We start from the raw sequence: 14,016 nt of genomic DNA on the forward strand, positions 1-14,016 counted from the left end.
ATTTTCGGAGCACAGCATATATTATACCAGATATTGCTTGCCTGTTCCATTGAAAGATGCATTTATATTTTGCACAGCTTTTAAATAAGTAGAAAAAAATGTAAAAAAAAAAATATATATATAACTATATATGAGTCAGCATATATTGGAACACATTATAGTGTGTGTACAGCATAAAACCAGAAAGGAAAGGGTTACAGATGCTCACTCCCGAGACCAGTGACTGAGGAGAATGAGGGAGGGGGAGGAGGGGGAGTGGTTATCTCCTGAGGAGAAGAAAGGGACCCGCCCCCCTGCTTCTGGTCGACAACATTAAGGTAATTCAGAAATAAAGCTAATTCTGAGAGAAATATAGGTCATAGACACATAAAAATGATATGCACACGATCAGGATGAGATACTGAGCAACATATAACAGTTTTTTTTTTTTTTTTGGGTGACAGGTACGCTTTATGAATTGAATAGTCCATTAATTCCAAGCATTTTTTTTTACCATACCTTTTTACCATATATTTTTTGACTGTAAAGGTTTGTATGTAGTTTTCCCATCTGGGAAATTTATGTTATATCCACAGGTAATGTCTCCTAGATAAGGGCCTATCTCTGAAATCAAGGGCTTGCTTGCAGCTGATAAAGGAGGTTGGAAGGCAGAGAATACCCAAGTCGGGTGTTTTGCACAATTTGCATAAATTATATTTACTAATGGAAGTTGTGTAACGTAATGACTGAGCGTTATGGAAATAGCGTAGGTCATGGTGCTGCACTGTTTAGGAAAATCCCATTAAAGTCAATGGGAGATACAAACTGCGTAAAACAGCCGGCTGGGGTGTTTTTGCTTTACTGTCCCATTTGACAGCCACATGCAGGCCAGAGAGCCCGCATTACCCTTTAATGCCATGTGTTTATTAATTAATAATAAAAGCGCTATCTGTGTTTTACAATTTCTTGTTTTCTGAATGAATGCCCCAAAGATGCCCTGAAATCATCTATAATCTGTGGAGGAACCCTGCAGCAAGTTTTTAATTCCCCTGCCATGTTGTGACATGGTTAATGAACGATTACTTTGTGGCCATTGTAATCAATTGTAATTGTAATGCATGAGATGAGCTGGGTCCTCCAGCCACTTTCTTCTCTGGCTCCTTGATGGATGTTCTGATCTAGGACCTCTCCCAATTAACCCCCAATGCTTCAATGAGGGATTTGACAATGAGTTCTCTATACGCTAGGCAGCCCCTTTAAATAGTGTATAGATAAATAGTTATCAGACTAAATACACATAAAGATAAAACAATGGCATTTCACAATAAATGTTTTTGTTCGTATATTTTTTTTGAAAGGAAGCAATATTTGGGATCTGTAATTGACATGTTAAACTCTGCAAATGGCGTAGTAAAATAGGATGGCTACACTTTTGGATATGAATAACACCATCAACTTGTCACTCTCAAGATTGTCCCTTACGCTTGAGAAAGGGAAGAAAATTAAATGACAAGACAGTGACATATTACAGGATGTAATTTACTGTGATACAACAGTAAGAGATTCAGAAGCGCTGACTCCAGCATGGTAGGTGTATGTCAGATCAAGTATATGGTGCAAAGTAAGCTGGATTACAAGGAGCATGCAGTAACTGGTAAATTCCTGAGAGTTGCTTCGCAGAACAAGTTCTTAAAGGGGTACTCCACCCCTAGACATCTTATCCCCTATCCAAAGGATAGGGGATAAGATGTCTGATCGTGGGGGTCCCGCCGCTGGGGACTCCCGCAATATAGCATGCGGCACTCACTCCCATAGATTTGCATTGAGGGGACGGGGCTCCGCCCCCGTGTGACGTCACGGACTTCCGTTCCCGTGGTCGCGACCCAGACCCTCCAGCGCTTCCGGACAAGAAACAGGTGGGTGCCGCATGCTATATTGCGGGGGTCCTTTGGATAGGGGATAAGATGTCTAGGGGTGGAGTACCCCTTTAATGTGAATGCCCTCCCTTAAAGGGGTTCTCTGCCCCTAGACCTCTCATTCCCTATCCAAAGGATAGGGGATAAGATGGCTGATTGTGGGGTCCCGCCAGCGATACCCCAGACATTCGGTGCACGGAGCGAACTTTGCTCCATGCCGGATGAACGGCGATGCAGGGGTGGAGGCTCGTGACGTCAAAGCCACGCCCCACTCGTGACGTCCACGGCCCCCAATGCAAGTCTATGGGAGGGGGCGTGACGTCCGCCACGCCCCCTCCAATAGACTTGCATTGAGGGGATGTGGCCGTGACGTCACAAGCCTCCGCCGCTGCACCCAACATTCTAAACGAATGCAGGGTGCAGCAGGGAGATCGCGGGTCCCCATCAACCGGAACCCTGCGATCTGACATCTTATCCCCTATCCTTTGGATAGGGGATAAGATGTCTAGGGACGGAGTACCCCTTTAAACACCATTCTGCTTTGTTTTGTTAGTTATGTGCTATTCAGTTACAAAACCCCTCCATGAACACTGAATAACTAAGAAATGATATGTTCTCCCGCTATGCCCCGCATTGATAAATCTCCCCCACAGTGTACAGATTCAGTGAGGGACACAAAGCGAGGTTTATGGTCGTATGCTCCTTCATGCTTGGCTATATTATGGATGGGATTCCCATATACAGTTCCGAGCAAGATGGTACAGCAAATGAGCGTGGCTTCTTATATGTGCACGACAGGGCACAGCGGGAGAACATATCAGTACGTTTATGACATTTACCTTACTATTAAAGTACACTGAATCATTTTACTATAAAGTGGCCAACCCCTACAAAAAGAACCTGTCCGGTATCTGGCTTCCCACCCAGGTGAGAACAGCTTTCTGACACTGTTCTCCTATGTCATGCTGCCTAAAGCTAAGAAACAACTTTGTATGGTGCACATGTTGTACACTAGTGACCGATATCCAATCATGGGGGAAGGGACGCATTGTGGTAGCTGTTATTTTACAGGACAACATAGTGAGGCATGCTATTCTATTCTGTCCAGCATATGTGATGGAATCTGCAGCAGATACTCTTAACTTTGCCTCCAACACAGAAGTGACCATGTCCTAAGTAGTGTTGAGCGGTATAGGTCATATTCGAATTCACGAACATTCGCAAATATATGGACGAATATTCGTCATATATACGCGAATATTCGCATATTCGTAATATTCTTGTTTTATTTTCGCATATGCAAAAATTCGCACACCTGTCTCACACAGTAGTATTAGAGCCTTCTTTACACCACATAAGCTGGAAGCAGAGAGGGATGATCACTGTGATGTGTACTATGAAAAAAAAAAAAAAAAGAATATTCGTAATTACGAATATATAGTGCTATATTCGCGAATATTCGCGAATTCGCAAATATGAGATATTCGCGAATAAAATTTGCATTGCGAATATTCGCGAGCAACACTAGTCCTAAGCACTTATAGAACTAACTTGTGAACAAAAAGGTCTTCACATTCCTAAATTGACCATCGTTAATATTTTCCTGTTAACTGTTGTTATAAATACAGGAACTAAATCTGCATTCATAGTGTTCTATTCATGCATTGGAAAATGTTTGTAAGTTCTCATTTTATTGCACTTCCCTCTGTAAATTTGTTGCTGGTAAGTTGCAAAACAGGAAACAAAATACCTTGTATAATACTGTAAAAATAAAGATAGTCAATCATTATGTGATCTATTCAGGTTTCTGGTATGCTTGTCTAGGCTGGTCATCATTTCCAAGGATTACATATGATAAATCTTATTTTTAGTACTTCAATACTGATAAAAAGAAGCCATGATAATGTTTAGAAGTGTGAGATGTACTGAGAAAGCCCAGAAGATTAACCCTTTAAGGACACAGCCCATTTTGGCCTTAAAGTGTACCCGTCAGATCCAACAAAAAAATGTTTTTTTAAATATATCACTCAGTACCTAATCCTGACCATGTACATCTAATTTTTATGTGTCCAGTACCTTTATTTATTTTTTTATTACACTTTTAATTTAGCTCACTAGTCTGAATTCCTCTCAAAGGGAGGGGGCGTGGCCTCACTGTGCAGGTCTCCACCCCCTCCCTCAGTATGCTGTCTGCTCACATCTCCCCTAGCATTAGAAAAACTACAACTCCCAGTTTGTCCTCACTGACAGTAGCAGGACACAAGCTGACAGTGGGAGGATTTTCCTCCAGCTGTGAGCCCTGCGCTCACAGCTGTCAATCAAGGAAGTGTGTCCATGACGTAGGTGATGATGCATGGACACAGCAGGACTAGTATGTGTCCAAGCAGGCGGGGGGGGGGGGGGCAGTTGTTTGACGGCCTTTTCAGTATGAAATACTACAAGTTTTCTAATGAAAGCAATTGCAAAACCTATTGCTTTACAACATATCTAAAGTTTTTGTATCTGACAGTGCCCATTTAAGGACGCAGCCAATTTTATTACAGCATTTTTGTTTTTTCCTCCTCACCTTCTAAAAATCGTAACACTTTTATATTTCCATCCACAAGGGCTTGTGTTTTGTGCGACCAGTTGTCCTTGGTAATGACATCACTCATTTTACCATAAAATGTATGGTGAAATTAAAAAATACTATTTGTGTGGGGAAATTGAAAAGAAAACAGCAATTTTGCTAATTTTGGAAGGTTTAGTTTTCTCGCTGTACAATTTATGGTAAAAAGGACATGTGTTCTTTATTCTGTGGGTCAATACGATTAAAATGATCCCATGATTACATACTTTATTATTATATCGCTTTAAAAAAATGTCAAACATTTTAACCAAATTAGTGCATTTAAAATCCCTCTATTTTGACGAGCTATAACTTTTTCAAATTTCCATATAAGCGGCGGTATGAGGGCAAATTTTTTGCGCCATGATCTGTACTTTTTATTGATACCACATTTGCATATATGAAACTTTTAATTATTTTTTTTTAAATTTTTTGGAATATTATGTGACAAAAAAAGCAGCAATTGTGGCCTTTTTTTTTGTTTTACGTTTACGCCGTTCACCATACGGGATCAATAACATTATATTTTGATAGTTCGTACATTTACGCATGCGGCGATACCAAATATGTTTATTAATTTTTATTTTTATACTTTCTGGGGGAAAAATTGGATGATTTATATTTTTATTGGGGGAGGGGATTTTTCACATTTTTTTAAACTTTTATTTTATTTAATTTTTTTACCCTATAGTGGACTATTTATATCAATCATTTGATAGGCATGGCACTGATCAGTATTATCGGTGATCTTCTGCTCTGGTCTGCTCAATCTTAGACCAGAGAAGACCCCTGGAGATGGACGGAGGCAGGTGAGGGGATCTCCGTCCACCATTATGGATGATCGGATCCCCGTGACAGCGCCGTGGGCAATCCGATCATCCCTTTTACCTACCACACTTCTGCAGATGCCGTGATCTGTATTGATCACAGCATCTGAGGGGTTAATGGCACACATCAGAGTGATCACTGATGTCCGCCATTATCGACAGGTCCCTGGCTGCTGATAGCAGCCGGGACCTGTTGCGCATGACACGAGCACCACTCCGGTGCTCACGGTCATGTACAGGATGTAAATGTACGTCCTGGTGCGTTAAGTACCAGGGCACCAGGACATACATGTACATCCTGTGTCGTTAAGGGATTAAAGGGAGGTAAAAGGGATGCATTTTTTTCATAGGAAATGTACTTAAAGGGGTATTCCATCCCTAGACATCTTATTCCCTATCCAAAGGATCTCTCTGCTGCACCCGGTGTTCGTTTAGAGCATCAGGTGCAGCCCTGGAGGCCAGTCGTGATGTCATGGCCACGCCCCCTCAAGTCTATGGGAGGGGGCATGGCCATGACGCCACAAGTGGGGTGTGACTGTGACATCATGAGCCTCCGCCCTGCATCCCCAGTCATCCGGCATGGAGTCTGGGGTGCCGCAGCTGAGGTTGCGGGGGTCCCGCCACTGGATAAAGGATAAGATGTCTAGGGACGGAGTACCCCTTTAAGGGGAACGATGATCACTTTATAGAAATATGTAAGTGGCCCATACAAACACATCCAGGTGACAATATCCTCTATATCTGGATTTTATTTAAAAAACTATTCTGGATTATTGATGCTTATAAACTACCAAACATCTTTTGGATCATTCATGAGGACTAAGGTGGAGCCTGACCATGTACAAGCCTATGACTCACATAGTTCCTTCCCCATAACGTATGTTAGGAGTACTTGCTGACTTACCTTGCTTCCATTCTCTCTTGCTTCTCGCTCCATCTTGATGTCACCAATCACAAGGTTCTTGTACTTAGTTTTTCCATTACTACTGAGATCATCTATTTGGAATTCTGAATTTAGTGGAGTTGACAGCGGACAGTCACTCAAATTCAATGGCTGCTCATCCTGTTCCGAACTAGGTTTTTCATTGCCGTTAGCTTCAGTTGTCTCCCGGTTTTGTGCTCCTCCTGTTGCGTTTGAGCTCTGTCCCAATGTTTCATTACCACTAAAACTCTCTGGAGCGGAATCATCTGCAAAACATATATTTTAAACAGCTGTTTAGGTTTTACGCGGTCTCATAAAAGCAATGCACTTAGAAAGCAACCGTAAACCAAACGTCCTAACGTATGTGTCATATTTTCATCACATCTAGAATAATTACATTAGATAAACCTCAATTTGGTTAGAGCTGACTAAACAAATCATCTCTGCAGCCCTTAATGTGTTACTCTGAGACGTAAGGAAACGTGGGCATCTTTCCCGGTCCACTAAGTAAACTTAGCAGCCTTGAAATCTTATTCATGGCTTTATCATCCTAATGTTATGCCACATGACCTATATTTATAGGGCATGGTACAGAATTATGTGGTACACTTGATACTAGTAATGGGCACATATAAACACACCCATAACCATTTAGTAGAAAATCCTAGGTAGCCTTATTGTTCCAAAGCTTTATCTTAGCACTAGATTTTACTAAACCACCCAATACAACCTAATGCCATAGTAATGGCTATCCTTTGAAGACAGATTGTCCACCATGGTGCCCTTAATACTATTAGAATTATCTTGTCCGTAAGTAAAGATATGTCCACCTTTACCTTTTCATAAAGGATGCCAATTTATCATGATACTTATATAAAACATTAATGCAATGTGCTATAAAATCCTCGGCAGGCTGCATTGACTTACATCACAACCACTGGGTTGACACACATAGATGTAAATAGCATAAACATTTCATGCTACTCCTCTTGGGACATGTCTCCAAAAAGGAAAGGTAGGGAAGAACACATCTGTTTACTGGGCAACACCCAACAGACATATTGTTTTGCCAGACACTATTGATCACATGCTTTCTGGTATAAAGACTGATATTTAATAGAGACATAACTGATTCCAAAACGACAGTACAGTGCTCTAGTCCAGGATACATTAACTTGGTCTTTATTACACCAATTCAGTAACAATGTAATGTTCTGGTTTATGCAAACATCAGAGTCTCTCTCACAAGGTCCCGCTATGATGTTTGGATTAGCCGAAACATCGTAATGTTGCTGTATTGGTATAATAAAGGCTAATTGAATTGTATCCAGCATGCAAGTACTGCCATTATGGAATCCTTTGGGATTTTCTAAAATTAAAAAAAGAGATTAATGGTTCAGTCCTATGGTGTTGGTGCTGCGCTATCCTCGTGACATAAAAGAGAAGTCAGGGGATAGCATCAATGGGGTCTGGGTGCAGGGAACCCCTTACTGATCCATAAATCATAGAGACTTCCATTGTCTTCACAATCAATAAGGAACCTGACAGCAAATGTCAGAGTAATGCCAACGGACTCCTCCAATCGGGATACTGTTAATACCATCTGCTCCTCATGTCTTCCATCACACTGCTCTTGTTTCCGCACTTCCTGGTTTGGCCTCTAGGACATGTGCATGCTCACTTTTGGGGATTAAAAGGGCCAGTGTGCATTCCTAATCCTTCCCTAGTTATCCCAGCTTGGCTATACTCCACCTTCTCCCTGAGGCCTGTTGTGGATTCCTTATCATAAGTGTGCTGAATTTGTTCCTAATATTTATGTATTGACTTATACCTGTCTTCTGGATATCATCTCTGCCTCAAGTGCTTGACCTGGAATGCTGACTATGCTTTCTTACCTGACACCCTGATACCACACTGGTGTCACTTACCCACACCAGGACCCCGCTTGTGAGGTGACCTGGTACCCCAGTGTTTCTCAAGTGTGGTCCTCAAGTACCTCCAACAGGTCATGTTTTCTGGATTTCCTTAGTCTTAGTGTGGTCAGTCATCACCAGAGTTATATGACCTGTGAAAGACTAAGAAAATCCTGAAAACATGACCTATTGGGGGTCTTGAGGACAACGCTTGAAAAACACTGTGGTACCCTATAGCGGCAGAAGCTCAGCTTCTACATCCTGAAAAAGGATGAAAACTTACAGTATACTTAGACTTTCCCCTCGAGAGTGATCCTAAGCCAAATCAGTTTGGTAGCACAGCACGTCCACCAAACCACTTAGGCCTCTTGAATCTAGCAACGATTGGAGGTCCTACATGTCAGAAGACAAAAAAGGGCAAAACTGTTGTCCCAAATTAGAACAAATTGCTTTCTAAAAAAAAGTCCCACATCTATATTCAGGTTGTGTCTGGTGTTGCTGCTCAGCTCAATAGAAGTAAATAGGGCAGAATATTACACAACCTATAGACAAGTGACTGATATGAGTGATGTCCATCTCTGTACTGTGCTGCAGAATATGTAAGTGCTATAAAAATAAACAATAAAAAAATAAAGTAATGCTGGACAATTCCTATAAGTACTCCAGGAAAATCCCTTTATGTATATTCTTCCGAGTTATTTGGCAACCACATGGGACTCTTCACCTGTAGTTTGGTCCTCATGGATGTAAAAGACCTGGGGGTGAAATGCAGTAACTTTACTCAGTTGTGTAATACTGAGGCTTTAAATGACAAGAAACCTAACATTCCTAGGCAACACTATGAGTATGTCAGGCTACGGTAATATTACATAATTTTATAATTCCATGCCCCAAATGCACTAAGCACTGGTATTCCATGAACGATAGTGAGCTGTCCTTCTGCTCTTATTCCTATGGCCTCCTGCTGCTTTACAGGCATGTCTTACTGCTGTGCCTGACTTCACTATATATTATTTTGAAAGTTTTACATTTGGAATTCAGCTGCAATGGTCTTACGGGAAAAGCCTCTGCTTTCACAGTTTGATCTATTTAACCTAAATGATAGTTTGCGGGATCCCTACACCATTACAGAATGTTTTTGAATTGACTTTTACAGGAAATTACCCTTATTAGTGTGGGCATTTGGTCAGGGAGAGTTGTTTATATACATTATGTGTTTTGCATACAGTTTGACCATTTCTGCTTAAAGGGGTACTCTGCCCCTAGCATCTTATCCCCTGTCCAAAGGATAGGGGATAAGATGTCAGATCGCCGCGATCCCGCTGCTGGGGAGCCCCGGTATCGCCGCTGCAGCACCGCGCTATCATTACTGCACAGAGCGAGTTCGCTCTGCACATAAAGACGGGCGATACAGGGGCCGGAGCATCGTTACGTCACGGCTCCGCCCCTCGTGATGTCACGGCCCTCCCCCTCAATACAAGTCTATGGGAGGGGGCGTGATGGTCATCATGCCCCCTGCCATAGACTTGCATTAAGGGGACGGGCCGTGATGTCACGAGGGGTGGAGCCGTGACCTCACGCTGCTCCGGCCCCTGTATCGCCCGTTATTACGCACAGAGCGAACTCGCTCTGTGCAGTAATGATAGCGCAGTGCTGCAGCGGCGATACCGGGGCTCCCCAGCAGCGGGATCGCGGCGATCTGACATCTTATCCCCTATCCTCTGGATAGGGGATAAGATGCTAGGGAGCGGAGTACCCCTTTAAATTATTTTCCAATTGAATCTGATGGGACAAAGTGGAACAAATATCAGGGCATAGAGTGGTAAAAACGCAGCGTTCCAAATGCCGAGCACAACATAGACTATAATTCCCTGGCACTTTGAAGGTACCATCTGGTATGGTAGGTTGTATGTAAAACCACACATATGCCTGGTTCAAGACTAGTCTGCTTGAAATTGCCCAAGAAAAACTGTATAATGACAACATATGGCTATCTATTCAACAATATACAGTGGTCCCTCAAGTTACAATATTAATTGGTTCCAGGACGACCATTGTATGTTGAAACCATTGTATGTTGAAACCAGAACTCTATGGAAACCTGGTAATTGGTTCTAAAGGCACCAAAATGTCATCCAAAAATAGGAAAAAGTGAGAATTAAAGAATAATAGGTAGATAACTAATATAGATAAAGAAAGTCCTTACATATAAAAGTAAGAAAGATCTGCTGGCAGCTGTAATCATTGTCTATGTCAGTGTTTCCCAAGCAGGGAGCCTACAGCTGTTGCAAAACTACAACTCCCAGCATGCCCAGACAGCCAAAGGCAGGGAGTTGTAGTTTTACAACAGCTGTGGGCACCCTGCTTGGTAAACACTGGTCTATGTAGAGGACAGGAGCTTCTTCTGGGGTCCTGTACAGAACACACAGTGTCCTAAAAAAAAGTAACATGTAGCCGCCTTTACCTGGTGTCTAAAGGAGCAGCTAACCCTGATACAGGTAAAGTGTACAGAAGATGAAATACCTCCTTGTACTGTAAGGGGCACTATCAGATACCAGTCAGTGCATACACTTCAGTAATACAGGGGTTTTACCAGTGAATGCCCATTTTGATTGGTCAGTTCCGGCCATTGACACGTTTCACAGATCTGGACTGTCTGTACATTGTATGTTGAGTCTGGTTTCAACTTACGATGGTCCAGAAAAGACTATTGTATGTTGAGGCCATTGTAAGTTGAGGGATCACTGTATATTACAATAAGTTGAAACAAGTGCAGAGTTATCCAAAGAGCTGTAAATACAATACTATAATATTACATATATTGCACGCTGGCAAATTAGGAAAAGGTAAGACATTGGCTTTAGCTCACAAAGCACCTTCTTATTACAATAGACTGTGAACTAGCTTAGTAGCAAGAAGCATTCTTAGTAAATAAAATTTGAAATTGGCAATTCCTCTAAGGGGCCCAAATGAAAGGAAAGCAATGACATGTTTAATATGTTTCATGTGGAAATGTGTGTGATCTCCACCTAATCCCTGGTGGGTAGAAATCACTTTGCAATTATTTGCACATACTCTACACAGATACAGGCTTTCCTCATCCAGGGCGATGATTCTGTTCAGTGCCCCAGGGCTGTAAACACTTTGACCAAGTCGTGGCTTGTTGGCACCCTCATTATGGTGCCCCCTGGGGTTTACACCCTACCCCAGCTGCCCCTTGATGTTGTGCATTTACTGCTGAATATCTAAAAATAGTCAGGAGGGTATTCCGTACATCAATACAATTATAATCCAGGGATATTGCCAATGAGTCTGAAAATTCCTTAATTTCGTTATTAAAATTGTATAATTCAGAAGACCTTTCCAGTGTCATGATCAAATTTCTGCGTCTGGCTTACAAAAATCACAAGTTTTTGAGAAATTAGAATGGGCACTGTCCGTTCAACAACACTTTGCATACATCATTGGTATATGCAAATATAAAAAAAAGAAAAAAAAACTTTGATATATCTTATTAAAGACATGCTTTTTTCTATGGATTATTGGCTCACGGAGGCAACAGGTGACATGAAGTTGCTATAAATCTATGGAGGGGAGGAGGGGAGGAGGTGCGATGTGCTGAGAGAGATAGTGATATAGGCAAAGACACTGGGAGCTTTAGTAAGTGAGTCCACATCCCTCCTAAGGACTATAAAGTGTAAAAAGTTTTCATGTTATATGCTGGTTAATCTTTTGAGGCATTTGTCTCTTTAAATCTTTGTTGTCAAGGCCTATGTTAGAAAGGAAGGTGCAAGGTGAACAGGTGACTTGTTGGTGACCTATGGGATTCCTCCAAATTTCTCCTATATATACCAGGGAGGAGCTAGCCAAGTAGATGTCATGTTTAGCGCTCCAGCTGCACACACTGGCCGTAAGCGCATGGCCCCGTCTCCTTCTGCCGGCGGCGGGGCTGGGATTTGCATTGTGGGATGCACCCGCATGTGAATCCCAGCCCGTCACTCACCACTTGCTCCTCCTGCACTCTCCTCGGCTTTTGTGTTCCAGTGCGTGTGTCTCCGTCCCTTAGGGCGTGCGCCGAAGCTCTGAAATTTAAAGGGCCAGTGCGCCCATTAAGTAACACCTGTGCTCACTTAATAAATTCCTCCACCTCTCACACTTCCCTGCCGGATCTTTTTTGCCCTAGTGTCTAAGAGAAAGCGTTCCAGAGTATTAACTTGCCGTCTTTCATACCCTTGTTCTGTGACCTGACCTTGCTCCTTTACCACCTGCCTACTGACCCCCTGCTACGTCCCTGACTTTGCCACCGTGCCACCTGCCCTGACCTCCTGCTTTCCTGACCACGAGTTGCCTCATCCTACCTGTGCCTCGTGTTTCCTCAGCCACCTGTTGTGTGATCGAGCCGTGCCAGGGGCAGCGACTTGGGTGCCGCCTGCTGCTGCAAGGCCATCCCGCTTTGCGGCGGGCTCTGGTGAAAACCAACGGTACCTTAGACTCTGCTCCCTGGTATGGTTTGTGTCATCTGCCACACAGGTCCAGCGGATCCACTACCACCTGTGTCCTGTCTATTGAAACGTAAGTGTTAAAGTATAGTTGAGTGGAGAGTTCAGTTCTGCTGAGGTACATCCGAGTGAAGACCTATGCAGTTGTCTGCTGTTCCTGAGGGAGGCCAAGGCCTAGTCACACAGCCACACAGCTACTAATAGTTAACTGCAGGTGAAAGTCAAAGCCTGGCAGTAAGCACAAATACAGGGGACAAGTCTAGTCAAGTTAATCAAGTCTGTCATATTACTAAATTTAGCGTGGGTTGCACAAGACAGTCCAAGTCCACTACAAGTCCCAGTGAGCCAACAAGCTTCCTAAAGTTCACTGAGCATCACCTTGGGCCTAAACTAAGCTGTAGAAAGTTTAACACCCAGTCTGCCTCAGTTAAGTGCAGTTGTTCCGTAACCTTGCATCGGAGTATTTATTTGCCCCGCGCCTGGCCCAGGAACCAGCGGCCATATTTGGGGTGGCATCACGAACACATAGGGTTAATACCATCTGCCATAAGGGTTAACAACATCTGCCCTTCCAGCACCCTCACCACAGATACACAACTACACTGCTCAGTATTGCTGTATAATGCCTCCCATGCTGCTGCTGCTTCTGAGCACCTCCTCTTCCTTTTCTCCCTCTTTTTCTTAGACTACTATGAGCAGTTTATAACCTAATCCCTGATAGTTTGTCTCATCTCACAAGCAGTGGAGTAGCTACAGAGGTTGCAGCAGTCATACTTACAATCGGTCCACTACATAGTCATACTTGCTACTGGACATCATAGCTTGGGTGATCTGTAACATCACTTTTACCAAAATGACTCCTTGCCCCAGAAAAACATTTCCAATTACTTGGCCACTAGGTGTCTTCCTTCTCTGCAATGTAATGTTCACTGTCTGTCATTAAGGGCATTCTATCTATAGTGACAGCTGCAGCAAGATGAAATGCAGGTATAGGCGGGGCTTAGCCACGTCTATGTGAGGGAGCGAGCCTGGGCTGTACCTACAATCTGTAAGTCAGTCTGCCTCCTCAAGAAGAATCAAAACTCTAAACGGTAAATCATGGCTTCCATTGCTCACATTGCAATGGCTAGTGCATCAGTAACCCCTTCTCCCTCCACATAGAAACATAGAATGTGTCGGCAGATAAGAACCATTTGACCCATTTATACTGCCCAATATTCTGAATACTATTAATAGTCCCTGGCCCTATCTTATTTCAAGGATAGCCTTATGAATATCCCATGCAGAATCCCATGAGTCTTCTATAGTATTGTACTGTAAATTATCCCCCAGCATAGGGCCAGCACTTTGTC

General features: G+C 42.9%; 1 protein-coding gene and 1 long non-coding RNA gene across 6 annotated transcripts in view; one reads left to right on the forward strand and one right to left on the reverse strand.

Annotated features, from left to right (window-relative positions):
- Nucleotides 1-14,016, reverse strand: part of NOL4 (nucleolar protein 4) — a 336,038-nt gene that overhangs the window by 80,920 nt on the left and 241,102 nt on the right. For all 5 annotated transcript variants that reach the window (XM_056521813.1, XM_056521812.1, XM_056521816.1 and 2 more), the window contains exon 6: nucleotides 6,235-6,518. In XM_056521813.1, coding sequence (XP_056377788.1) covers nucleotides 6,235-6,518 — 284 coding nt within the window. The remainder of the gene's footprint in view (nucleotides 1-6,234; nucleotides 6,519-14,016) is intronic.
- LOC130274042 (uncharacterized) overlaps nucleotides 1-14,016 on the forward strand; it is a 138,344-nt gene that overhangs the window by 14,901 nt on the left and 109,427 nt on the right. The gene's annotated exons all lie outside the window — the stretch shown is intronic.

The sequence above is a fragment of the Hyla sarda genome, chromosome 5, assembly GCF_029499605.1.
Source record: "Hyla sarda isolate aHylSar1 chromosome 5, aHylSar1.hap1, whole genome shotgun sequence".
NCBI lineage: Eukaryota > Metazoa > Chordata > Amphibia > Anura > Hylidae > Hyla > Hyla sarda.